Source organism: Suncus etruscus, chromosome 18 (assembly GCF_024139225.1).
Source record: "Suncus etruscus isolate mSunEtr1 chromosome 18, mSunEtr1.pri.cur, whole genome shotgun sequence".
Taxonomy (NCBI): domain Eukaryota; kingdom Metazoa; phylum Chordata; class Mammalia; order Eulipotyphla; family Soricidae; genus Suncus; species Suncus etruscus.
Window position 1 is genome coordinate 26,830,120 of NC_064865.1, and position 27,684 is coordinate 26,857,803.

At 41.6% G+C, this 27,684-nt stretch overlaps 2 protein-coding genes, 1 non-coding gene and 1 pseudogene across 3 annotated transcripts in view; 2 read left to right on the top strand and 2 right to left on the bottom strand.

The window, feature by feature from the left end:
* Positions 1-11,799, bottom strand: part of LOC125995749 (triggering receptor expressed on myeloid cells 3-like) — a 31,605-nt gene extending 19,806 nt beyond the window's left edge. Inside the window, exon 1 of the mRNA XM_049764749.1 lies at positions 11,725-11,799. Within this exon, the coding sequence (XP_049620706.1) occupies positions 11,725-11,799 (75 nt within the window). The remainder of the gene's footprint in view (positions 1-11,724) is intronic.
* A 3,135-nt stretch (positions 11,800-14,934) lies between these two features.
* KCTD20 (potassium channel tetramerization domain containing 20) overlaps positions 14,935-27,684 on the top strand; it is a 37,794-nt gene continuing 25,044 nt past the window's right edge. Inside the window, exon 1 of the mRNA XM_049765384.1 lies at positions 14,935-15,058. The gene's annotated coding sequence lies outside the window, so the exon portion shown is untranslated. The remainder of the gene's footprint in view (positions 15,059-27,684) is intronic.
* LOC125996813 (uncharacterized) lies at positions 19,280-19,421 on the top strand (annotated as a pseudogene).
* LOC125996798 (U6 spliceosomal RNA) lies at positions 23,672-23,776 on the bottom strand. The gene has a single exon (XR_007491475.1). It is a non-coding gene; the product is annotated as a U6 spliceosomal RNA (small nuclear RNA).

The following is a 27,684-nucleotide window of genomic DNA, read 5'->3' on the forward strand; positions in this document are numbered from 1 at the left end:
TCTCTCTCTCTCTCTCTCTCTCTCTCTCTCTCTCTCTTTCCCCTTTATAGGCACCTTCAGTAACAAGATTATATTATATATTTTTAAAGATGTTTGTTCCCTCATAATAACCTTATGGCAAAAATAGGTCAGTTACCATCTTACTCTTGGGAAATAGTTTACGTGATTTAGTAAGTGGCAGCATGGCTTCAAATCAAGATCATCTGGCTCTTTTTCAAAAATTATTTCTCACTACATTACTTCATGCTTGTTTATATCTTTTTTCATGTACTCTGTGCTTTCACAAACACTATTTCCAAGTAAGCATCACAACTCCAAATTAGCACAGAGAATCCTTTGTTTAGACTCTTAGTTAACAAACAGAATTTAGACTTTGCCTGTGTTTGTTTTTCATAATAAAACATCACATAGAGGACACACACTTTGGTACACAAATATTTTCATTTTATTTACTTACAGAAAAAAATAGGTTAAAGAAGACCTATGATTTGGGAAAAAAAAAAAACAACCCTCATAGTGAACTGGTTTGATCCCTGACACCCCATATAGTCCCCTAGGCCCCACCAGAAGTGATTGCTCTGTGAAGAGTGAGGAGTAAATTTTGAGCACCACTGGGTGGGAACCCTCCCTAAATAAAATAAAATAAAATAAAATAATAAAAACAAAGTTTTTTTAAAATAAAAATATTTATTTAAGCACCATGATTACAAGCATGATTGTAGTTGGTTTTCAGTCATAAACAGAACATCCCCCTTCATCAGTGCAACATTCCCAACATGCCCCCCCTCCTGCCTTCCCAACCCTTGCCTATATTCAAGACAGGCATTCTACTTCTCTCATTCATTAAAATTGTCATGATAGTTGTTAGTATAGTTATTTCCCTAACTGCGCTCACTGCTCTTCCGGCTCTCATTTCTATTGTCTCTGGGCATTATTACAATAATGTCCTTAATTTTCTTAAAACTCACAGGTCAGTGAGACTATTCTGTGTCTCACTTAAACATGTTTTGTTTTGTTTTTGTTTCATTTTGTTTTATGGGCCACACCCAGTGACGCTCAGGGGTTACTCTGAGCTATGAGCTCAGAAATCGCTCCTGGCTTAGGGGGGACCAAATCGGATGCTGGGGGATTGAACCTCGGTCTGTCCTAGGTAGCAAGGCAAACTGCTCCAGCCCCTCACTTTTTTTTTTTTTTGGTTTTTGGGTCACACCTGGCAGCACTCAGGGCTACTCCTGGCTCTACGCTCAGAAATCGCTCCCGGCAGGCTCAGGGGACCATATTAGAACCACCGACCTTCTGCAACCCTCTACATGTGAGGCAAATGCCTTACCTCCATGCTATCTCTCCAGCCCCATTTAAATGTTTTTTAAAAATAAAAATTTTATAGTTTTCCTGTTGTAGTTTAGTGGGTAACTGGAATTTCTGTAAGCCTAAAATTCTCCTAATTTGAAAAATATGTATTTGGGGGATAGTTTTCTTTTCAATTGCACCTTATTAAAAATTTATATAAGATGTTAAAGAAAAAAAAAAACACTTTCCCACATTCTCGGTTCTGAGTTCAAAATGAGACTCATATTTATAAACAGGCATGGGAGCCAAAGAGCCTGTAAACTGGTGGCAGTGAAAAGTGAGATAAACCTATTGTCAGTCGACATGCAGCCTCTGCTGCAGTCCAGGACAGGCACATCTACATTTCTGTGCTCTTCCTGTCTGAGTCCCACTTCTCTTTACGGAAATTGGCTTAAACTTTAAATCTCAACTTGAGCGTGCTATGTGTGCTTTTGTTGTGTTTGGGCTTCCCAAGCAGTGCTCAGGGCCTCTGGGGGCCATTTTGGGCCAGCTCAATATAAAGGTCAAGGATGTGGTGGCTTGTTGTGTATGTAAATATTTTGGGGGATTACTATGTTGCTCACCCTAATCTGTGCCCTACCCTAGGGTGTGACCTGGCATTATGCCCCCACCCTAGGGTAGGACCTGATTCTGCTTCCACCATTGGTTGGTATCTGATCCCACCATTGGGTGGGACCTGACTCTGGAGTATAAGAGCAAGGGTCTGTGGAAGACGAGGGGCTTTTTGCTGGCTGGAACTGAATCTGAGTCTTTGGACTTCAGTTTTGTCCATCCGAATAAAGCAAATATTTCCACGAGCCTGATTGTCTGCGAGCTGTTTACCCGCCGTTTCACCTCAGAACCGTGGGCTAGACAGGGTGGCAGACGCGTGCTCCGAGCTGGAAGAAAAGGGCCTCATTCTCCATCCCTCCATCAGTCAACCTCTTCAGGGGCTGTCCTGCTACATAATGGCGCCCGGACAGGGACCTGAACCCTGGACCCTCAGAACTGTAAGTGAAATACTTCATTGGAAATTTCCTATGCTGACCATCAAATGGTTTCTGTGGTTAGTTATGTGGATTTTACCACCCTTAGTCTTACGCATTGGTGCTCTAGTATACAAGTGGATCATTCCATTTTGTTTAAAACTAATTGGTTTTGATCTAAGGACAATCACTGCAGTTGGATGGTTGTGGTCTATATTTCAAATGAAAAGTGTAGTGTCTCTAGCCATCATAGTTTGTGGAATTTCTGTGTTGACTAACGTTATTATTATGAGCATAGTTATTTGCTGTTATTTCTATTTAGGAAATAGAAAGTGTAGAAATGGTGAGGCTAAAACCAGTATAGATAATAAGGAAATTTATCTGACGAAAACTCAGACCAAGGTGCAGGCTGACGAATCCAGCCCCACCATCAACAATATAGAAATTTTTGCTGGAAGAAAAACAACTCAGAATGTTAAGCCTGATTCTAGTGAATTGCTTGACAGTAGTGACTCAGATAATGATCTACCTCCAGTGCTAACTCGACGAGGGATGCCTCCTTCTAGTCACAAAATTGAATCGCAGAGCAGAGCAGATTCAAACGATGAACCACATGCTTGGTCTCAGAGCTCTATTCAGAGTAATTTTGCTAATCAGGCCTTATCCACTATAGACGGGGTAAATGTTTCTAACTATGTACCCTATCAGATGGAAGAATTAGATCGGTTTAAAAGATCATGTAAAGAAAATGGGCCAAAATCGCCATACAGTGTGGAGTTATTAAGACTTTGGAGTCATAACTCATCTTGGACTTTGTATGATTTTAAAAGAATCGCTGAAATATGCCTGTCGTCTAAACAGCGAACTGAATGGGAAATGTACTATTCAGAAGGCGTAAAAGCTAAATTATATAGTCCGGATGGTATGAAAAAGCAAGTGGCAGGTGTTACTCTATCGTATGAATTATTGATGGCAGAAAATCAATTTGCAAATATTCAGACACAAGCAGCTTTACCTAAGGAAATCTTAAATTTAATCAGGGAGATTGCATTGTCATCATGGGAAAAAATTGATTCTAACAGCATTGGTAGAGGAAACTTTTTAAAAATTACCCAAGGCCCTTATGAGTCATTTGCAGAGTTTGTAGGTAAGATTAAAGATGCTCTGAAGTTACAGGTGGAAGATGAGGAGATTAGAAACTTCCTAGTAAAATCTTTGGCCTATCATAATGCAAATTCAGCCTGTAGATTAGTATTGAATACATTAAATGAAAAGTCAGATCTGAATGATTACCTTTATGCCTGCCGGAATGTCTATGTGGAACCCCAACCCCCACCCCACTTAGACTCAGTACAAACCTTCCCAGTTACCAAGGGAACAATGCCTTACTCCCCTCGGGGACAGAACACTTTCTGGAAACCAGGTCTTTGCCCAAAATGCAAAAGGGGTCGCCACTGGGCGAAAGATTGCAGATCCAGAAACCTCATTAATAATAACCTAAGTAGAGGTTTCAACACAGTCCCCAGGAGGCAAATCGCCTGCTACCATTGTGGAAAACAGGGACATATCAAAAGAAATTGTCGTCTCCTTATAAATTCAGCTCCCCAAGAACACTCATACAAGATGCAGGGAAACGCCCACAGGGCCTCCCCCCAGGCCCTTCCAAATCAGGGGCAAAGTTCACAGACAATAATCCTTCCAAGCCCAGCCCAAGAAAATTCATCACGATAAGGGAATTAATCCACTCCACTTCAGGGAGTGCCGGATTAGACATATTATGCCCAGAGGACATTACAATTTGCCCGGGAGCATGCCCTTACATGTTAGAAACTGGCATTGTAGGCCCGCCACCCCCAGATAGTATGGGTTTGATTCTTGGCAGAAGTTCCCTCAACATAAAGGGTATATCAGTAATCACTGGTGTCATTGACTCAGATTCCATGGGAGAAATCATTGTAGTTATTACTGTACCAGTTACATGGACCTTTAAAAAAGGAGAAGCGATTGCCCAGATAGTAATAGTGCCTTATGTCAAATTTGGGACTTCAGATAAGACTAGAATTGGAGGTTTTGGAAGCACAGATCCGGATGCTGCTCAAAACCCAATCGTGGCTCTGGTTACTAAATGTAAAGATGAACACCCAATGATCAAACTTCACTTGGAAGGCAAACCCTTTGATGGAATGATAGATACGGGTGCTCAGGTTACCGTAATTTCTGATAAAGAATGGCCAGAAAATTGGCCTCTTCAGGAAATCCCGTATTCCCTAGAAGGAATAGGAGGCCTGAGTTCCTGTCTGTTGAGTACGAGGACTATGCTATTTTACGGCCCAGAAAATCAAAAAGCAATAATCAGACCTCACGTGGGCCCATTTTCACCATCCCTGTGGGGCCGTGACCTACACAAACAATGGAAAGCAGAATTCCACATCCCATTAGCTCCAGAAGAGCCCGAACCTTCTTTTGATTTAAAAACCAAAAATTTTTAGTGGGGGCCACTACCGTAAAAACACCAGCACCAATAAAAATAAAATGGAAATCTGATGAACCAATTTGGACAGGTCAGTGGCCCCTTAAAACTGATAAATTAAAGGTGCTGACAGAATTAGTGGAGGAACAGCTAAGTTTAGGACATATTGAACCATCTTTTTCTCAATGGAATTCACCTATATTCACTATAAAAAAGAAATCCGGTAAATGGAGACTTTTGATGGATCTTAGAGCTATAAATTTATCCATGATACCTATGGGCAAATTGCAGACTGGTTTACCATCACCTGTAGTTATTCCAAAGGAATGGCCACTAATTATAATTGATCTGAAAGACTGCTTCTACCATATTCCTAACCACCCAGATGATAAAAAACGTTTTGCATTCTCAGTTCCTTCTCTCAATAATACCCATCCCTGCAGACGTTTCCAATGGACTGTTCTCCCCCAAGGCATGCTGAATTCCCCAACCATGTGTCAGTTTTTTGTAGATAAGGTTTTGAGCCCTGCTCGTGAAAAATTTCCTCAAGCCATGATATTTCATTATACAGATGATATCTTGCTCACAATGAACAACGAAACAGATTTACAGGAATTATACTCTTATGTTACTGACTGTTTACAAACATCAGGACTGAAAATAGCTTTAGAAAAAATACAGATAATGCCACCGTATCAATATTTGGGTTTTATTTTGGACCGGACGTCTATACGTCCACAAAAATTTTCTATCAAAAAAGAAAACCTCAGAACGCTTAATGATTTTCAGAGACTTTTAGGTGACGTAAATTGGCTCCGCCCTGCACTAGGAATCCCAAATGCAGAGTTATCTAATCTGTTTAAAACGTTGGAGGGTGACCCTGCTTTAGATAGCCCGAGATATTTAACAACAGCTGCCAAAAATGAATTGGACATCTTCTTGAGCAGATTACAAAAATCGTTTCTCTCAAGATTCATCCCAGGAGAAAAGGTATTACTGTTAATCTTCCCTACTATAGAAACCCCCACAGGGGCCTTGATGCAACAGTCAGGACCTTTGGAATGGGTGTATTTACATAACAAACAACCTCGCTCAGTTGTCCCCTACTTACAACTGATTTCAGAGATTATTATCAAGGCAAGACTCAGATCTATATCTTTACTAGGTTTTGATCCAGATATAATAGTTTTGCCAGAACCAAAAAAGGAAATTGAGTCAATATTGCCAATTAATGAATCTCTACAAAGGGCCCTCTCAGATTTCACAGGAGAAATATCCTCTCATTATCCAGCAGGAAAAATTTGGGACTTTTTAAAGAAAACTCAGTTTGTTATTTCTTCAATTGTTCGGGATTCCCCTATCCCCAATGCCAAGGTTTTTTACATTGATGGATCCCAAAATGGAAAAGGAGGAATAACTGGAGACAACATTAATATGACCATAGATACCAAATATAAATCTGCACAGAAAGTTGAATTAGCAACGTTAATTTACCTATTAGAAAATGTATCTGAAGCCATGAATATAGTTTCTGATTCTTTGTATGTGGTAAATTTATGTCATGTGATAGCCACTGCATCCCTTAATGCTAATAACCCGATCATACAGGACTTACTTAAACAATTACAGCAGCTTCTTCAAAAACGAACTGAGCCCATCTTCATCACACATATTAGAGCCCACTCAGGTCTTCCAGGACCTATGGCTCAAGGAAATAAAACTGCTGACTTGCTAGCAATGCCTATATTTAAATCACCTATAGAGGAACATTCAGCCCTACACACAAATGCTCGCCGTTTACATGTGAATTACCAAATTCCATGGAGGCAAGCTAGAGAAATCGTAGAAAACTGCAACATATGTGCACCGTTAACAAAAAAGACTCACATAGCAGGAGCAAACTCAAGAGGCTTACAGTCTAACGAACTTTGGCAAATGGATATAACTCAAACAGATTTATTTCCAAGGAAACCTTATCTTCATGTTGTGGTGGACACTTATTCTCGGTTTATGTGGGCAATTCCCATGTCTTCTCAAAAATCTAAGGCTGCTTGTAGTTTTCTTTTACAATGTTTCTCTGTGATGGGTATTCCATATTCTATAAAAACTGATAATGGGCCAGCCTATGTTAGCAAAACTTTTGAATTTTTTTGTAAGGAATGGCAAATAAGACATCTCAGAGGAATTCCTTACAATTGTAGGGGACAGGCCATTGTAGAAAGGACTCACAGAACCTTAAAAACTCAATTGCAAAAAAATAGAAAAAGAGGTTTACCACCAACGGATTTGCTATCTTTGACTCTTATCACACTAAATTACTTTAACTTACCCCAAGGGGAAAGCTACACTGCAGCGGAAAGACATTTTAAAGAAGATATTCAGAGACAAGAAACAACCCATAAACCTATTTGGATCAAGGAGGATGAAAAATGGATAGCTGGCTATCTTCTCCTAAGAGGAAGGGGTTATGCCTATGTTTCTATAAATGATGACCCTCCCAAGAAATTTTGGGTTCCATTACGTCTTGTTAGAAACCGGGCTAGCACAAATGATCAGGTTCAGACTACAAACTCCCCTTCAGAGAAAAAGCAGAATACTTCAGACACTAACAGCAGTAATATTGCTGAGGTCTCTGGGGCAGGGAACGATTTAGCTGTCACACACCATACAATGAGTGAGACTGATGGTAGTGATAAACCCTTACACTCCGAGATGCAAAAGGAAAGACAGGAACCTGTCTTAACTGGGCTCCAAAATATAGGAAACTCTTGCTACATGAACTCAATATTGCAATGCTTGTATAATATTTCAGACTTAACTCAGTATTTTTATAAAGATCATTATAAAAAGGATATTAACAAGAAAAATCCGATGGGGCATGAAGGTAAATTAGCCGAAGAATTTGGTCGGCTCATCAAAACCATGGGAAATGGATTTCATAGATATATTAACCCTGAAAGCTTCAAAGTAACAATTGGTTTACTTAATGACCAGTTTGCTGGACACAATCAGCAGGATCCTCACGAACTACTGATGTTCCTAATAGAGGGATTACATCAGGACTTGCTTACTGTAAATCTAAGGATAGACAAAACTACACATCTCATGGGAAATGAAAATTATGAACAATTTAGTCCAGACCACCAAAAGGCTCATAAATCTATTATTTATGATCTCTTTCAAGGACAATTCAAATCTATACTCCAGTGTCTCACTTGCCACCAAAAGTCTGAGGTTTATGAGACATTTGTTCATTTGTCTTTGGCTGTTACATCTACAGATAAATGTACATTACAGGAATGCCTCTCTGAATTTTTTAAAGAAGAAGAATTAAGAAATGACAACAAAGTTCTGTGTAACAGTTGCAAAACTAGAAGGGATTTTTCAAAGAAAACGTACTTATGGAAACTGCCACCAGTACTTATAATACACTTGAAACGTTTTGCTTTTGATGGCAAACAAATAAAAAAATTGCATACTTATGTAGATTTTCCTTTAGAAGACCTCAATTTAGAGGAATTCACTTCAGAGAATAAAAGCAAGATTAAGAAATACAACTTATCATCGGTGTCAAACCATTATGGTAAAGTTCACTATGGGCACTGTACTTCATACTGTAAAATTTCTGCAAAACAACACTGGATCAATTTTGATGACAAGAAGATCAAAAAAGTCCCTAATACATTGGTGAAATCCACAGCAGCATACATCCTGTTTTATACTTCTTAAAGATCTAATATGAACACCAGATAATCATTTCACTTCCTTATCAGTCGCTATTAATACTCTAGGATTCTTTCCACAGGCATGATCAATGAATATAGATTGAAAATCATGAATCCCCAATGTGTTTCCTTGTAGGATGGATTTATGTCTTAATTTCATTATTGCTCTAGGTCTCAGTTAATCATGGAATTTTACAAATTAATTTAGTCAAGGTTCACCTGAAAGAGAAATTTCTCATCATATTAATGTTGTTTTTCTTTCTAGGTATACTCATTTAACGACTTTCACTCTTTTTACTTTAACATCATTGCTTTATTTCCCTCAATTTAGGTTTTAAGACGCTGACATAATGATAATTTTAGGTGGACTTTCTTCACAGTGCTTCTTGCCTATGATTGATTATCATAAAGTTACTGTTATACAATAACTTTGTATATATACTGATATACACGTATAGTAGAGTTTTCCATGTTTGTATTACGCATGAAATTCTCTTTCAGATCTGCTAGGCAAAACCATTAAAAAAAAATTTTTTTGTGAATTTGAAATGATTTATCTAAACAATTGCCGGCTATTACATTTTAAGGAGCTTTTAGTTGATTCAGCTGAATTCTCTTTTCTTTTGCTCTATTTTGGATCCTTTCCAACAAATATTTTTTAGTATGAGTGAGTGTTATGGCCATATTTTTTGTGAAGTCTGTGTATGTATGTCTTGTTTAGTGTCTGTCTGTTCTGCATATTTTGTATATAGTTTCCTTTTTCCTAACTTTATCTTCCCCAAATTAGTCTTCCTTATCCTTCCTTCTCTCTTCCTAGTCCTTAACATTTTAATTTTCAGGATTTCACATGTGCAACCCATCTCCTTCACCCACAACTACAAGCTTCCTGATCTCGGCGGGAAGAAGAAATCCATGACTGTTGGAGTTTTACACCATATATGCTGCAAACTTGTTGGAAATGAAGCCACCTGGAATTTGTGTCACAATATAACCCCAGAGAAAAGATCCATGGACAAGACCCACAGTCTCTGGATCCCAGTTAAACTGTGCTATCTGAATTTCTGGTTTTCCATCCACATACACAATGCTATTGTTGACCGTTTCTACAATGGCTACCCCAAGATTGCACCGATCCCAAAGGAAATACAGAAGCCCAACCAACTTATGATGTAATGATGTAACGCTTGGGGATGCCCCAACACATGGATGACTGTACTGGCCTTCCTTCTTCATTCAGCTTGATGTTATCTCCTGTACAAGGCTTCAACCCGCTTTTCCAGACCCATCAAGTGTCTTCTGCCGGTCTTTTTGGAGTTCCAGACCCCTCATATTTACAGATTGGTATTGAACTCTGTAGAAATTACATCTGTTGTTTTTCCTATAACTGTAATCCTTTGAAGTTATATTTGGTACTACACTTCTTTTGACTATCGTAATTAATGTTTTTCTATTTTAGTTTTTAATATTAGGAATCGATGTTGTATTACATTAAGGTTTTGCTTTCTTGACTTTAGGTTTGTGAGTTAGATATTATTGTCTATAATTTCCCAAATGATATTTTTGTCTGTTCTCAGGGTTTTTTGCGTGGGCGCATCATAGGCAAAATACTAGGTTTATAGAAGGTTCCATCCATTTTGGATGGGCCCTCAAGTTGTTTATTTACACAGGGAGGGTCTCTGCCTTAAACATTTTGTTTTGGTTTGTGACTTAAGCTCCCATCTATAAATAGTCGACATCAATTTCAGACATCTTATGGACTTCAGACCGGATTAAGAACTTGGACTAAGTTCAGATACCTATTGATCATCATTGCAGTGGCTCCCCACTGTGCAGAGGGTGTATGTGCCACTTCTTCCGAAATAAAGGCCTAGTTCAATGCCCTCAAAGATGGGCTTTCTGGTCTACCTGAACTTGAATGAAAATGGAGCTGGAGAGATAGCATGGAGGTGAGGCATTGGCCTTTCATGCAGAAGGTCATTGGTTCAAATGCCGGTATCTGCCAGGAGCGATTTCTGAACGTGGAGTCAGGAGTAACTCCTGAGCACTGCCAGGTGTGACCCAAAAACGACCACCACCACCACCAACAACAACAACAAATAAAGAAAAGGTGCTTCTTCTTGCCTGCTACACAACCTTTCTGGTGTCTCTTCGAAAGATCTATGTACGTCTTAGATTTATCTTCTCAGGAGCTTGTAGTTGATTCCTTGATACATGTTTCTGGTTTTAGACACCCTGTGCTTAGGTTAGAAGTTTTTCTTTACATTTTCCTGTGATGCGCTTATGCAAACAGCCACTCTTTTATTATTGACTAATTTTTCTTTTAATAATTGTAGACAATATTGTTTGTTTACTAAAAACAAAAGGGGGAATTGTTGTGTATGTAAATATTTTGGGGGATTACTATGTTGCTCACCCTAATCTGTGCCCTACCCTAGGGTGTGACCTGGCATTATGCCCCCACCCTAGGGTAGGACCTGATTCTGCTTCCACCATTGGTTGGTATCTGATCCCACCATTGGGTGGGACCTGACTCTGGAGTATAAGAGCAAGGGTCTGTGGAAGGCGAGGGGCTTTTTGCTGGCTGGAACTGAATCTGAGTCTTTGGACTTCAGTTTTGTCCATCCGAATAAAGCAAATATTTCCACGAGCCTGATTGTCTGCGAGCTGTTTACCCGCCGTTTCACCTCAGAACCGTGGGCTAGACAGGGTGGCAGACGCGTGCTCCGAGCTGGAAGAAAAGGGCCTCATTCTCCATCCCTCCATCAGTCAACCTCTTCAGGGGCTGTCCTGCTACAGGCCACCACCAAATGGAGCTCCAGATGCCGTGTATTCTGGGATCTGGACTGGATCTTACATATATCCTAACCCCTCTACTACCTCCCATGTTTCTTATATATTTTTAATTAATTAATTTGCTTTTTTTGGAGCCACACCTGGTGGCATGACAGTGCTGGGGATCAATCCTGGGGTCCACCATATGCAAGGCAAGTACCCTAGCCACTGTACTAATTCTCCAGCCCCTCCCCAGAATATCTTCTAGGAATTTTCTCTCTCTCTCTCTCTCTCTCTCTCTCTCTCTCTCTCTCTCTCTCTCTCTCTCTCTCTCTTTCCTTTCCCTTTGTTGTCATTATTGGTATAGTATGGCATACAGAAGGGTATTACATTTGGTTGTGGTGCTGGCACATTTCATTTAAGTCTCTTTTTGAAACTTTACTATCTCTTGGTAAACACAGGCTTCTTGGCCCATGGAGTCTCCCTCATTCAGGACTGCAGAAGGCACAAGAACCATGCACTGCAGCACTTTCCTTGTTCCGTGTACAAAAAGCATGTGTATGTTAACTAATCACTTAAACGTTTTGATCCTCTCTGATGATGTATTCAAGGTACAGACTGTTTCATTCTGGAAAGAAGTCTTTGAGACTTTCACAAAGAGGTTGGAAATAAAGGGGAAAAGATGGAAATGAGGTGATAAAAAGAGTCCAGTGAATGTCTTGTGTTCATATGCAGCTTTTCCTGCAACCGCCCTTTATAAAAGTCAGAAATGAAATAAAGATTTACAGCTTCATTTTTGTACAGTTTGGAAATTCCAAGTGAAAGTAGTTTTTCAAAACATATTTGATATGACAGTGATCAAGAAATCATACCTGGGGCCGGGCGGTGGCGCTGGAGGTAAGGTGCCTGCCTTACCTGCGCTAGCCTAGGAGACGGACCGCGGTTCGATTCCCCGGCGTCCCATATGGTCCCCCAAGCCAGGAGCGACTTCTGAGCGCATAGCCAGGAGTAACCCCTGAGCGTCACCGGGTGTGGCCCAAAAACCAAAAAAAAAAAAAAAAAAAAAAAAAAAAAAAAAAAAAAAAAAAAAGAAATCATACCTGGGGGCTGGAGAGATAGTCAATGGCAGGGCCTTTGCCTTGCATGCTGCTGACCCAGGACGGACCTGGGTTCAATCCCCAGAGTCCCATATGGTCCCCGGAGCCAGGAGCGATTTCTGAACACATAGCCAGGAATAACCCGAGTTACCAGATGTGGCACAAAAACTGAAAAAAAAAAATAAGAAAGGAAGGAAGGAAGGAAGGAAGGAAGGAAGGAAGGAAGGAAGGAAGGAAGGAAGGGAGAGGAAAGAAAGAAAGAAAGAAAGAAAGAAAGAAAGAAAGAAAGAAAGAAAGAAAGAAAGAAAGAAAGAAAGAAAGAAAGAAAGAAAGAAAGGAAGGAAGGAAGGAAGGAAGGAAGGAAGGAAGGAAGAAAGAAAGAAAGAAAGAAAGAAAGAAAGAAAGAAAGAAAGAAAGAAAGAAAGAAAGAAAGAAAGAAAGAAAGAAAGAAAGAAAGAAAGAAAGAAAGAAAGAAAGGGAAAGGAAAGAAAGAAAGAAAGAAAGAAAGAAAGAAAGAAAGAAAGAAAGAAAGAAAGAAAGAAAGAAAGAAAGAAAGAAAGAAAGAAAGAAAGAAAGAAAGAAAGAGCATTCAACATTTTTAAAAAGTAAGTGTATTTGCTTTGAAAAAGAGTTCAGAAATCTTGTGCATGTGTGGGGGTTAGAGGAGAAGAATGGTTCACATTAGCATTCCTTCAGGTTTGATCCCTAACACCTCCCACAACATACTAAATGTGTTTCCAGCAGCACCGCCTTGAGAGCCTCAAAACAACAAAGTGACCAGCTGTGTGTGAACATAGCAGCCAAGCACACAACCTGGGGTCATCACAGCCACAAGAAATAACAAGAAAGAATGGGTGCAGGGCCCGGAGAGATAGCACAGCGGCGTTTGCCTTGCAAGCAGCGGATCCAGGACCAAAGGTGGTTGGTTCGAATCCCGGTGTCCCATATGGTCCCCCGTGCCTGCCAGGAGCTATTTCTGAGCAGACAGCCAGGAGTAATCCCTGGGCACCACCGGGTGTGCCCCCCCCCAATAAAAAGAATGGGTGTAAAAATCCTTAGGAATTGGGGGTTGTTTTTATGTTTACCACATGACCTGTTCTATGGAACAGGAGGATTAGTTTCCCACACGGCAACTAACTGATAGCTATCACTTTGAAATTTTTTTTTTTTTTTTTTTTTTTTTTTTTTGGTTTTTGGTTTTTGGGCCACACCCGGTGGTGCTCAGGGGCTACTCCTGGCTGTCTGCTCAGAAGTAGCTCCTGGCAGGCACAGGGGACCATATGGGACACCGGGATTTGAACCAACCACCTTAGGTCCTGGATGGGCTGCTTGCAAGGCAAACGCCGCTATGCTATCTCTCCGGGCACAAAAACATTTTTCTTTCTGAAGTCATCAAGTTTCTTTCTTTGCCTGTAACACGAAGGCATTTAAGGTGCAGTTTACCAGGAAGCAATTGGGAGGAATTGCCTACATTCAGATGAGCTAACCTAGAACTTTAGGGTCAGATGAAGAGTCTCAGTGCCCCAGTACCCCCTAGTAGTAGTTTACTCATAAAGACACTTTGTCTTACTGTCTTCATGTATAAATCTGTCATTCCAGATCCTGACATAATTAGGCCATGAAAATACTGGGAGAAGTATAATATTTAGTAGTCATAATGAAAATACATGTTTTGGTTTTCAAAATCAGTCTTTGACTCCAAAACACAATTTCACCACACAGGTATCTGATCACCATTTGCAATGTACAGAAATGAGAGTCGACTATTTTCTCATTTCTTTCCACTGGTTTTTAAGACATTCTATAAAGAGCAAGAAGTGGACTCAGAATGTATGCTCTTCTCGAAAAATGGCTTTCAACAGCGTTTAGAATTTGCATAATTATTTTTCTATTAATTAATGTGTTGAATTTAATTCGCATCATAGCTTTTAATAATGCAAAGTCACTACCAATCAGAATAGTAAGCAATGACGCTTCTATTTTTTCCCCAATATTCTTACATAGGATAGAAACAAAAAAGATTGTAGATAGGGTGTTGAGATATTTTTATTCTAAAATCAGTCTTTCGGTCACTTACCTATGCTTGACATAAAATTGCCAATAAATTTTTGGGTGCTATAAATATAGTTTCGCTCCACACCGGGCCCGAGGGGAAATGTGGGGGTTTTGTGTCCTTTTGGCCAGAAGACATCAGCAGGGCCAAGCATTATTTCCGTAAGCAACGCCATTCGGCTTCTAGCATCGTGGCGGCAGCATTGGCCCTCTTGGGTGGGCTCGAGCTTATTCTGCAATTCCGGCAACCACTAAGTTTCCCATTTTGCACCAACAGTCTTTGACAGTGTCCGCAGGTCCGGGAGGGGGCCTCGAACCCGCGAAGCCGGAGCGGGCGCAGGCGGGGCGTGCCGACCGGACCGGAAGGAGACTCCGCGGCGCGCGGCCCGAGCGAGGCCCGAGCGAAGCCTTCCCGGCGTGCCCCGCGCGGGCGAGCTTTCGGAGCGCGCCGCGCCGTGACTCAGCCGCGTGCGCGCGCAGGCCCGGGCGGGGGCGCGCGCGCCGCTGCGGCACAGGCGGCCGGTCCGGCGGGGCGGCTCCTCTCCCGGCGCGGTGTGCGGCGTGCGGTGTGCGCGCGCCTCCCGGGCGGATTCGGCGCCGGCGCCAGAGCGCTGCCGGGAGCGGCGGGTAAGCGGGCGTTTGTGGGGAAAGGCTCCGGGCTCCGAGAGAGAGACAGAGCCAAAGAGAGCGCGCCGTTGAGAGGGCGGCCGCCTCGAAACCTGTGTGCCTCCCTGTGTGTGGGGTGCTCGGGTCCCTCCGACGCCGCTCGGGCGAGCGGGCCGGGCTCACCCCGTCCGAGAGCCGCGGGCGGAAGTCACCGCCCGCCGGGACGCGACTTCCGGTCGAGGCGGCCCCGGCGCCGCGCCGGCGTCTGAGGCCTCAGGCTGGCGTCGTCTCGGCCTGCGGGCGCGCCTGGGCTAACGGCCGTCCGCGGAGACCCCGAGTGCCCCCCAGCCCCTTGTGCGGTGGGTCGTGCGAGGCTTCCGGAAGCGCCCGACTGGGTTTCCGTCAGCAGCGCGCGTGGGGACTCGCGGGAAGCAGCGGGGCCGAGTGTCCGACAAGCCCGCTTCCGGGTCCTGCTCCTCGTCCCCTGCCCGGCGGCCACACAGCCGGCTGCTAGGAAACGCGCCGTTTGGAACCCCTGGCCTAAAGCAGTGCTTTCAATTATTTTCTGTCATGCCCCCCCTAGGAAGAAGAAAACATTGTTCGCGCCCCCCCGCGCGGCTGTAAATAGTATATTTAAAATTTTTTTTAATTTTTAACCTGCAAAACAAAAATATATAAAATAATTTGAGCTGATTTTTTAATCCGAGGTGATGTCTGGACTCATGGCTACCATGAGCACGTTTTGCAAGGCATAGCTTTTTGAAGCGGGGTTGGAAGCAGGACACAGCGACTCTCAGCTCCAGAGACATACAGAGACATAGACACGGGGCTTAGCTTGTGAGGACAGTGTTTGCCGAGGTCAAACGCGCCCCCCCCCTTTACGGAGTCTCCTGCCTCCTCTGGGGGGGGCGCCCCACTATTGGAGAACCACTGGCCTAAAGCATCGTTTCAAGGGGTCAGCAGCGGTGATGGCACTGGGGTAGACCTACGCAGGATCCAGGCCTCCCCAAATACCGGTTTGGAACCTGGTGTTTCTTTTCAGAATGACTCTTGCATAAAGTTGCAGTTGCCAAGAACCTTTTAAAAGCACCAACTTGCTTGGTTCGAATCCCGTTGTCCCATAGGGTCCCCCTGCCTGCCAGGAGCTATTTCTGAGCAGACAGCCAGGAGTAACCCCTGAGCACTGCCGGGTGTGGCCCAAAAAAAAAAAAAGCACTAGCTTGGGTGCTTAATGTACTTGGTGGAATGACCGCCAGAATGTCTTGTTTTAGATCCTATTGATATTTTCTCGAAATTGTAGGACAGTAGAGGTGACTATCTTTTAGTGGCCTTCAAAAGTAAGTGTTAAAATGATATGAGTTGGAGGGGCTGGTGTGATCTCTGAGCACAGATGTGGCTCCAACCCAAAAAAATAATAGTTGGAGTGGAGATTGATTGTTCAAGGTGCACATCCCTGGTACCACATTGTGGAGCCTTACTCCCCCTCCCCCGTGCCTTCCTCTCCAGCCCCAATTTAGCCAACTGTAGTCCTAGAGGCACCTGAGTTGCTTTAGAGGCAACTGTCACGTATGGTTGGTCCAATATCACTAGAAATGTCCCTTGAGCTCTGCTTGGGAGTAGTCACCCTACACAAATAAGTCATGTGATTCAGATGTAATGAATACAGAGGGCAGAGAGATGGCCAGAGCACCTGTGTGTGGGAGCCCGGATTCACTCCCTGGCACCGCATACATGGTCCTCCAGCACTTGGGTATACATCCCTCTCCCACAAAACAAAGCCAGAACAGATGTGATGAATTTGTCCGTCAAAGTTTCATCCTCAGCAGCTCTGACCCTCCACCCAAATTCTAAGTAGATCTGAGAGATATTTGTACCCCCCCAAATGCCATTACTTTGTGATTCTCAAGGATTGTGATGGATCCCAGAGTCTGCATTTCAGGCATGCACCCTTCCTTAGTGTACTTAATGATGATGCAGGAAACACCCTTTGAGGAACAGTACTTTGAGGCTTGTAGGACCAGGCGACAAAGCCCTGATAGCACTTTCTCCCTACCCACTCCAGTGATAAGCCCAAAAGCTCTGACTCCCTACTAGGAAACCAGAGAAGATAGTGTTTTCTTGACACCAGATTAGACAATGGCTTTCATAAACATTCTGAACTTACATAGGTGGGTTTGCTAGCCTCATGCTTTTTGATCTGGCCTCATCAGGGCTAAACTAATGCCATCAGTTAAATATCCTGATTTTCAAAAAACTTATTTCTCCCTTAGAACCAGCCATACAATTCTTAAGGCAGTACTGGGATTCTTGTTAATCTCGATTATGTATGAGAAAGCACATAGGAAGGCTTTCATTTGAAGCGAGCATGATTTCAGTCATCAAATACCCCTAGCAATGTCTATGCTGTGCAAAAATTTCCTGTTGGAAGACTCTGAACTATGATGTTAAAGATAACAGGGAGCCATTTGTCTGGTGCTGTCTTCTGATCTTTTGGACAAAAACTCAGAGAAATAAAATGGCAGGGGAACTGCCCTAGTGATCTTCCCACCAAATCATCTCAAGAAAAATGCTTTAATAATGAGAAGGGTGTGGGAGAAATTCAGTTATACGTACATTAAGAAAATGTGGAGCTTTCAGTTCAGGTGAATGTTAATTTAGACATCATATTCTTCAGTAATGCTTGTTTTGTGCAAAGCATTGTAGTAGGTGATTTTTTCCCCAAAAAATGTAAAAAACAATAACAGCAAACAGGCATATCTGTAATTCCAAGAAATGTTATTAACTTTTTTAAAAACAAAGAGAAAAGTACTTTGCTGAGCTTTTATTAAGTACTATATATGTGGTCATTATAACTTTTGAAGTTCTCAGGAAATTATAGCCCTTCCTAAAGTGATTAGGTATTCAGAATACTGGCCTGGCAACTAGTCTAATTCATTATATTTCTTTGTTCTTAAGAGAAATAAGATTATTGAAATAGTTTACACATTCCTGAAATAGTGGAAGTATTGGGTGGGAAGACCTTTTGATGTGTTTGGTTGGACATCCCATATTAGGAATTATTGAATGTTCTTATATATTCATGATAGTAAAATTTAAATAAAAAGTCTTAACAAGTAGATTATGTAAAGACACCTTGATAAATGTTTTCATTATCATAATAGTTCAAAATTTCTAGGACAGGAATTTAATTAAGGTAAGAGATTAAGCTTAACCAGAGTCCACCATCTAGAAAGTGTCAGACTCCATTTTCAAACTTGACTCTCCTCCAAAGCATTGAGTTCTTTATTCAGTCATACCCTTCCTGTGCTTCATTGGCTAGTGATCAAGATGGCTTTGGGCTGGAGAGGTAGCTCAGTGTACTGGAGTGAGTGCCTGGACACTGTGTGGTCCTCTGAGGTGTGACCTGAAACATCACTCACATCACCCCTCTTGTCTCCCCCTCCCCCTCTGAAAAAGAATATAAGTTTGGAGACTGTCTTTCCTGGACTCATCTGATTCCTTCATTTACTTGCTTGGATAAATAACTCACTAATTTACTTTCCTCTGAAATAAAAATTGAGAAACACATTGCAAATTCTCTGGACGTACAGGCTTTTTTTTTTTTTTTTTTTTTTTTAATTATGACAACAAAGATGCAAAGAAAGAGGACAGGGTAAAGTTACAGTGGAAGCCCAATCACCCATAAACAAAATTCACGGTATTCCCATCGATGATATCCCAGCCTTGAACTTTCAGCCAAAGAACATTGAGAAAAACAAAACTAAACCCATGTACAATACAATTACTTTGTCCCTCAAATCCCTAGTTGTAGTACATACTATTTCTTAGCAGCACACAATATAATTTAAAGACATTAGACTTATGTAACTCCTTAAACATTGAGGGGAAAGTACATGTCTCTAGTTCCATGCACATGCTTACTAGTTTAAGTTAACCTCAAAAGTTTTAGTAGGTTGTTTTTCTTAAGGATTGGCGTCAAGGGAACTTAGTAAAAGACGGTATTAAAGTGGCATTTGTTTGCATAGGCCCACCAAAACATAACATGGAAAGACAAATTATGGTCTAAATACAAGGAGACCCTACCCCTGAAGTTTCCTGGCACAGGACTGACTCTAGGCTCCAGGCAAACTAGTTTGTCCAATTCAAGTCATCGTCTTTAGTGGCAATACACCTCGATTCCTCACATAGTCTCTGTTGTTGGTATCATGCTTCGTACAGGCTTTTTTTAAAATAAAAAGTTATATACTTACCTGGCGGGGGAGGTACCATGCTCATGAAGGTGGTTTTCCCAGGGTGAGGCTTAGCCATTGCACTTCGGATGTGCTGACCCCTGCGATTTCCCCAAATATGGGAAACTCGACTGCATAATTTGTGGTAATAAATAATAATGCATAAATAAAATAAATAATGCAGTGGAGGACTGCATTCGTGCTCTCCCCTAAAAAAAGTTATGTTTCATATATATGTATATATTTCGAATTTAGATTGCCTTTTCCATAATTGAAAACAAAACAGGCTTCTTTTGTTTTAGGGCCACACCCAGCAATACTCAGGGGTAACTCCTGGTGGTACTAGGGATCATTTATGGTGCTGGGCGTAGAATTTGGATTGGCTTCTTGCAAGGCAAGCACCTTACCTCCTGTACTATCTCTCCAGCCCTAGATCTATTTTGTTGTTGTTGTTGTTGTTGTATAATGTTTTTGGTTTGAGTGCCATACCTGGCAGCGCTCAGAGTTTTCTCTGGGCTTTGTGCTCAAAGATATGTCCTGGTAGAGCTCAGGGGACCACATGCAGTGCCTGGGATTAAACCCAAGTCAGCCACCTGCAAGGCAAACACCGCACCTGTGGTACGATATCTCTGACTCTGGAATTTATCAAGGTTTTATGGAGAATTATGGTTAAGAAGGGATAAACTTTTTGTCCTTAACCCAAAGAAGAGCCTTACTATTTTGGAAAACACTTGGGTGTAGTAGAAAGAGCTGTGAACCAGGCTAAAGGACTTACTTAGTTCGCACTGTAACTGTGATCCTATTTTTGTTTCATGGAAAAGATACCAGGATCAGATGTAGGATCAAATGTCATAATAGTATGAATGAAATGTGAATTGTGTATACTATACAAATGTCAAGTACTATCATGTAAATTAGAAGGGAAAGCTGCCTGAGAGATAGCATGGAGGTAAGGCATTTGCTGTTCATACAGAAGAACGGTGGTTTGGTTCGAATCCCAGCATCCATATGGTCCCCTGTGCCTGCCAGGGACGATTTCTGAGCATAGAGCCAGGAGTAACCCCTAAGCACTGCTGGGTGTGACCCAAAAACCAAAAAAAAAAAAAAAAGAAGGGATAGCTATAATATGTCAAGGTATTAAAATAAAGATCACCTCTTCAATAAACAGGTAGTGATTTGTGCATCAGTGTGAAAAGTAATCTGTGCTAGTGGTTTTCCTCAATCAGGAGATGGAAAACCACTGTGTATACATAAAGCCATTTAACTATTTCCATGTTATTCTCCTAAACTTGTGTTTTGGTGAGGGAAGTGATATTTCATGTTTTATAGTTGTATCTGTGTGTTTAGTGACTAAGACTGCCACCACAGTAAAAATGAGTTTTCCCCACTGTGGAGGCTCAAAGTCTTAAGATCATGGCGTCAGCATGTTTGGTTTCTTCTGAGGCTTCTCTCCTGGTCTAGTAGACAGCAGCTTTCTCCCATTGTCTTCGCATAGTCTTTCCTCCATTTCTGTCTCTTGCTTATTAAAATTTCTTGTTTCCAAATAGTCACGATCTGAGGCTTTAAAACTTAGGACTTCACATATGAATTTGAGAGGAAAATGTATTTCACTCCTAACAATCTTTTTAGGGAATGAAATGAATGAAATTTTTTTGCTTAAATTTTAAACTTTTTTCTGTGGTCAGAAACATTCAAGCACAGTAGAGATATGATCCCACTTTGATTCCCTTAAAGCTGCTCCACCTCTTTCAGCACCATGAATATCCCTCTCCCCCAAGAAAGGAAAGCAAAAGTATTTCAACATTTTCTTGAGAATGTTATTTCCCCTCTATTTTTAAAGATTGTTAACTTTTTTTCTCTTTTCAAGAGTAATAATATTTAGATTCTGGACTACTCGCTAAAACAGTAATAACAGTTCTCATCCTATAATTTGGAGAAAATAATGTCTTCAAACATTTTTCTCTATTATTTCAAACTGCCTTAAAAAAAAAAAAAACACCTCAGTATGTCAGTGTGAAAGTGACAATCCCAATCCCAAGGGAAAAGGAAAAGCAGGTCTGGAACAGGGCTGTCACAGGAAATCTAAACCTGGCTAGAGCAAGATGAAAGGGATCTTGGAGCTTTCACCACATGGATAGGATAAAGAAGTCCAGAGGGCCACTAGTGTTTTTTTGTTAGGAAGATAGAACCACCCTCATGGGTGGAGAATAAATTGGGGAAAAGAGCCTGTCCAGAGGTTCTTCCTGCCCAGGTGGGTTTTTGATATGTAAAAGGAAAACCACAGTGGTTAAGGGTGAATTCTGATACGCCATACCGATTTAGGATGAAGACTGATTACTCCAATATGTCAGTATTGTTTCATATTATTATTATTTTCTTGTTGTTTTTACCCTAGTAAATTATTTTGATTATAGGGTGTTAACCCAACCTTTGCCATACTGATTTCATTTTTTTGTTAATTCATTTAGGATTTTTTGTTTGTGTTCATGAGAATAAGTGACCTGTAATACTTTTTGTAATCTCTGTTTTTGCTTGTCTTTGAAGACAAAATATTTCTCTTTTTTTTCTCTGAAAGAGTTTGAGTTTGATATAATACTTGTTTTCTTTAAGAACTGTACCTTTTTATGTTTGTTTTTTTGGATCACAACCTGGTGGTGCTCAGGAGTGACTCCTGGCTCTTCACTCAGAAGTTGCTCCTGGCAGACCTGGGGGACCCATATGGGATTTGGGATTCAAACTCGGGTCCATCTTGTGTTGGCCATGTGCAAGGCAAACACCTTACTATTGTGCTATCGTTCCGACCCCAAGAACTGTACCTTTTATTATAAGAATGAAGCAAAGAGGCCCGGAGAGATAGCACAGCGGCGTTTGCCTTGCAAGCAGCCAATCCAGGACCAAAGGTAGTAGGTTCGAATCCCGGTGTCCCATATGGTCCCACGTGCCTGCCAGGAGCTATTTCTGAGCAGACAGCCAGGAGTAACCCCTGAGCACCTCCGGGTGTGACCCAAAAACCAAAAAAAAAAAAAAAAAAGAATGAAGCAAAGTAAATATAAAAAGTAAGGAAATTTTCTAATTGTAAGTCTTTTTTTTTGTTTGTTTTTGTTTTTTGGTGTTTTTGTTTTGTTTTTCTTTTTTGGTTTTGTAATTACACCCTTGTCTTACACTCAGGGATCACTCCTGGCTGGACTCAGAAAACTATATGAGTTGCTTGGGGTCAAACCCTGATTGGCCACCTAGAAGGCAAATGTCCTACCTGCTGAACTTATTCCAGCCCTTTCTTCAGAAATTTTGACATGATTATTCTCTTGGTACAGTACTAATTCTTTTTTTTTGGGGGGGGGGGGGCCACACCCGGCGGTGCTCAGGGGTTACTCCTGGCTGTCTGCTCAGAAATAGCTCCTGGCAGGCACGGGGGACCATATGGGGGGATTCGAACCAACCACCTTTGGTTCTGGATCGGCTGTTTGCAAGGCAAACGCCTCTGTGCTATCTCTTCGGGCCCACAGTACTAATTCTTGACTCTCCCCTAAGACCTTCAGATATTTTCTTATTGTACAGACATTTAACTTTTTCTTATTAATGGCCTATGTTGATAAAATGTTTTTAATGCATCTACATTATTAAAGTTCTTTTAATACATTATTATTGTAATTATTTTGGCTATTTCCTGGATGTTTTGGCTTTTTTCTGGACATTTGCCACTGAGTAATCTTTTTTATTTTCTTTGGTTTTTGGATCACACCCGGCAGTGCTCAGGGGTTATTCCTGGTTCTCTTTTCAGAAATCACTCTTGGCAGGCCTGGGGACCATATCGAATGCCAGAATTCGAATCACCATCCGTCCTGGATTGGCTGAGTGCAAGCAAACATCCTACCACTGTGCTATATCTCCCACCCCTGCCATTGAGTAATCTTTAATTGTTTATCGCTTTCTTTAGAAGCTGTCAGAAAAAGCAGAAGAGTGTTCTAGACAATAGCGATCCTTCAATATTATGTCATATGTTGACATTTTTTTTTAGGCGTCATCAGCTGTATACCGAGTCTGTTACATGCCTGTATTACATGCCTAGCTTACAGGTGTCATTAGAAAAAGTTGATTCCGGGGCCAGAGAGATAGCATGGAGGTAAGGCGTTTACCTTTCATGCAGAAAGTCATCGGTTCGAATCCCGGCGTCCCATATGGTCCCCCGTGCCTGCCAGGAGCGATTTCTGAGCACGGAGCCAGGAAAAACCCCTGAGCACTTCCGGGTGTGACCCCAAAAAAAAAAAAACCCACAAAAAAAAAAAAAAAAGAAAATGTTGATTCCTATCAAATGATAAAAAGGTCCTATGTGAAATGATATACCCATTTTCAGGTAGTAAAGTTGAAAGGTAAAATCAACTCCCATCTACAAATATAATGTTTTTAAAATATGGAATGCTTATCAGATTTATGTGTCATCCTTGCACAAGGGCCCTGCTAATCTTCTCTGTATTGTTCCCCAATCACCATTAGGCATGATCACTGTGCATAGTTCAGAGTAAGCCCTAAACACTCCCAAGTGTGGCCCAAAAACAAAAATAAAAGAATACTGCAAGGACTAGAAATATGGTAGTAGGATACTTGCTTTGCCCATGACCAACCTGGGTTCAATCCCTGGCACCCCATATGGCCACCCAAGTCCTACCAGGAGTGATTCCTGAGTGCAAAGTAAGGAGTAACCATTGAGCATCACTGGATGTGACCCAAAAACAAAAGCAATGCTGCACTATTTAGAAATTTATTTAATTAGTTTGCTTTTGGGCCACACCTAGTGGTGCTCTGGGCTTACTCCTGGCTCTGCCTTCATGAATCACTTTTGGTGGGGGTTCAGGAGACCATATAGTATGCTAGGGATCGAACCCCAGTTGGCTGTGTACAAGTTGGCAAACACCCTACTTTCTGTACTATATCACTCTGGCCCCAGGAACTTTTCGCATTAAGATTTTATTCCGGGGCCAGAGAGATAGCATGGAGGTAAAGCATTTGCCTTGCATGCAGAAGGATGGTGGTTTGAATCCCGGCATCCTATATGGTCCCCAGAGCCTGCCAGGAACAATTTCTGAGCATAGAGCCAGGAGTAATCCCTGAGCGTTTCCGGGTGTGACCCAAAAATCAAAAAAAAAAAAAAAAAAAAAAAAAAAAAAAAAAAAAAGATTTTCTCCCAGGGTAGAAATGTTTCAGGCAACAGATGCATCTGACTTTTCTGCCTTGCAGCACTTGGGAAGTTTTTGGTTTGGTTTAGTTTGATTTGACTTAAATTCTATTTTGTAGATTATATAGCTTGATCTGGGTATTCACCTCTTTTTCATCCTATACCCATTTTTTTCTATTGATCTCATTTCATAAATTTTGATAAGTCCTATTGAATATTGGGATAATAACTGTAATCTGTTGCAAATAGTTTTAGTCTGGTTTGGTTTTTTTTTTGGGGGGGGGGGGTTTGGGCCACACCCAGCATTGCTCAGGGGTTACTCCTGGCTGTCTGCTCAGAAATAGCTCCTAGCAGGCACAGGGGACCATATGGGACACCGGGATTCAAACTAACCACCTTTGGTCCTACATCGGCTGCTTGCAAGGCAACCGCTGTGCTATCTCTCCGGGCCCTCTAGTCTGGTTTTGTTTATAAAATCTCTTGTACAAAAGTTTCTCTGAACTCTGTGGTCAAATTGGCCTTTCTCCCCCCTCCCCAAATTGGTCTTTTAGATTTGTAGTCTTATTTATAATCTCCAACCTAGACTATTCCCCCACCTCCAGTAGTATTGCTTGAGAACTACTGTGACAACATAATCACTGAGGCCTTTTATATCTCTGAAATATTAGTTTTTCTCTATTTTGTATCTTGTCTCTTGCAACAGTTTCATAATATGAAGGACATGTTTGTAATAATATTCACTACTAGGTTATAGGACAGATGGGCTGAACGCCTACAGGAGGCCAGCATTTTTTTTTTTTTTTTTTTGGTTTTTGGTTTTTGGGCCACATCCGGTGGTGCTCAGGGGTTACTCCTAGCTGTCTGCTCAGAAATAGCTCTTGGCAGGCACGGGGGGGGGGGGCGGGGGGGGGGACCATATGGGACACCCACCGGGATTCGAACCAACCACCTTTGGTCCTGGATTGGCTGCTTGCAAGGCAAACGCCGCTGTGCTATCTCACCGGGAGGAGGCCAGTATTAATTTCCCAGAACCAACCATTTAAGTCCCCCCAACTACCATGAGTGTGACCCCAAAACAGAAATGTTGTTATGAAAAATTTTTTGATATGAAAGATACATTAAAAGAGTAAGGAGAAACTATAACGTTGCATTTGAGTTGAAAATAATGATAAATTCAGTTTTAAAAAGAACCCAAACACCAGCTTTGTCTACTGAAATAGCCTGAAAGCAGTGGCTTTAGTTGTGAGGATAGCTTTGTGCTCTCCTTCTGACTTATAAGTGCTACTACTGCTCACTAAAAGGAATATAAATTTGAGGGGAAAAGGAAAAAGGAATATTGATTACAGGCAAAAAAAGGTTATAGGGGCTGGAGAGATAGCATAACGGTAGGGCGTTTGCCTTGCAAGTGGCCAATTCAGGACGGACGGTGCTTCGAATCCCTGCATTCCATATGGTCCCCAAGCCTGCCAGGAGTGATTTCTGAGTGCAGAGCCAGGAGTAGCCCTTGAGCACTGCCAGATGTGACCCCTCCCCCCCAAAAAAAGAGGGTTATAAATTCTGGAATGAAAGAACAGAACCTCCAACTGAGCAAGATGCCAAAAATAAACAAAATAAAAGATGTTAAAGAGGGTTTTGCAAATTGGATAAAGTAGCCTCAAGAACCCACAGAATTGTATTAGAATTGCACAAATGGGATTTCAAAAGACCTCCTCTAGCTGTGTTTTGGAGAATTAGACCAAAAATTATGAGCAAGGTTTTTTTTTTGTTTTGGTTTTTGGGCAACACCCAGCGGTGCTCAGGAGTTACTCCTGGCTGTCTGCTCAGAAATAGCTCCAGGCAGGCACGGGGGACCATATGGGACACCGGCAAATTGCTATAATCTTTTCTGAGTAAATATATAAAGATATATATACTGAGTGATGAACTTAACTTCCTGTATTGGGGTGACCTGGCACTATGTGCTTCTTTTTTAAAACTTTATTTATGATTGATTGATTTTTGGGCTGTGGCCCTGGGAGGGCCGGAGAGATAGCATGGAAGTAGGGTGTTTGCCTTGCATGCATATGGACGGTGGTTCGAATCCCAGCATCCCATATGGTCCCCCAAGCCTGCCAGGAGCGATTTCTGAGCATAGAGCCAGGAGTAACCCCTGAGTGCTGCTGGGTGTAACCAAAAACCAAAAAACGAAAAAAGAAAAAAAGAAATTGCCCCTGGGATAGGCTGGGGGACCGTAAGGGATACTGAGACTATAACTGGGTCCCTCCCGTGCCGGCCTCATGCAAGGCAAATCCCTACTGCTGTGCTATCTCTCCGGCTCCCACTGTGTGCTGCTTTCTATATGAAGCAATTGGTAGGATACAGCTGGTATGTAGGGAAAATAATCTGTGTTCAGTTGTGCAGAAAAGTAATGATAATATAGGATTTGGACTTTTTATTTAATTTTTTTTAATATTTTTTATTTAAACACCTTGGTTACAAACATGATTGTGGTTTGGTTTCAGTCATATAAGATGATACCCCCCCCCCCCCCATCACCAGTGTAACATTCCCACCACCAATGTCCCAAATATCCCTCCTCCCTTCCCGGCTCTCACCTGTACTCTAGGCAGGCTTTCTATTTCCCTCATATATTCTCATTGTTAGGATAGTTCGCAATGTAGTTATTTCTCTAAACTCATCACTCTTTGTAGTGAGGTTCATGAAGTGTACTGTAACTTCCAGCTTTCCTCTCTTTTGTCTCTGAAAATTATTTCAAGAATGTCTTTCATTTTTCTTAAAACCCATAGATGAGTAAGCCCATTCTGCATCTTTCTCTCTCTCTCTGATTTATTTCACTCAGCATAATAGATTCCATGTACATCCATGTATAGGAAAATTTCATGACTTCATCTCTCCTGACGGCTGCATAATATTCCATTGTGTATATGTACTCTTGCATTTGTATGATGCTTTGTGCTTTCTGAAAGCTTTCCCTTAGATTCTGTTTGAGAAAGGACTGTTGTGGTAATTCATGTGCCTATGTTTATGCCCATTTATGTTTATGCATGAAATGCTAGAGCTAAAAGAATATTTTCTTAGTGGCATGGAGATTTACAAATAACCAAAGCACTAACCTGCCTTACTTAGTCTCAGAATGGTCTTTTCATCACCCCATTGTCATCTCTCAGACTTCAGGGATGGTGCAGGCATAGTCTTGGGGCACTGTCAAGTATTCTAGTTCTGGGCTTTTAAAATGTTTTTTCTTT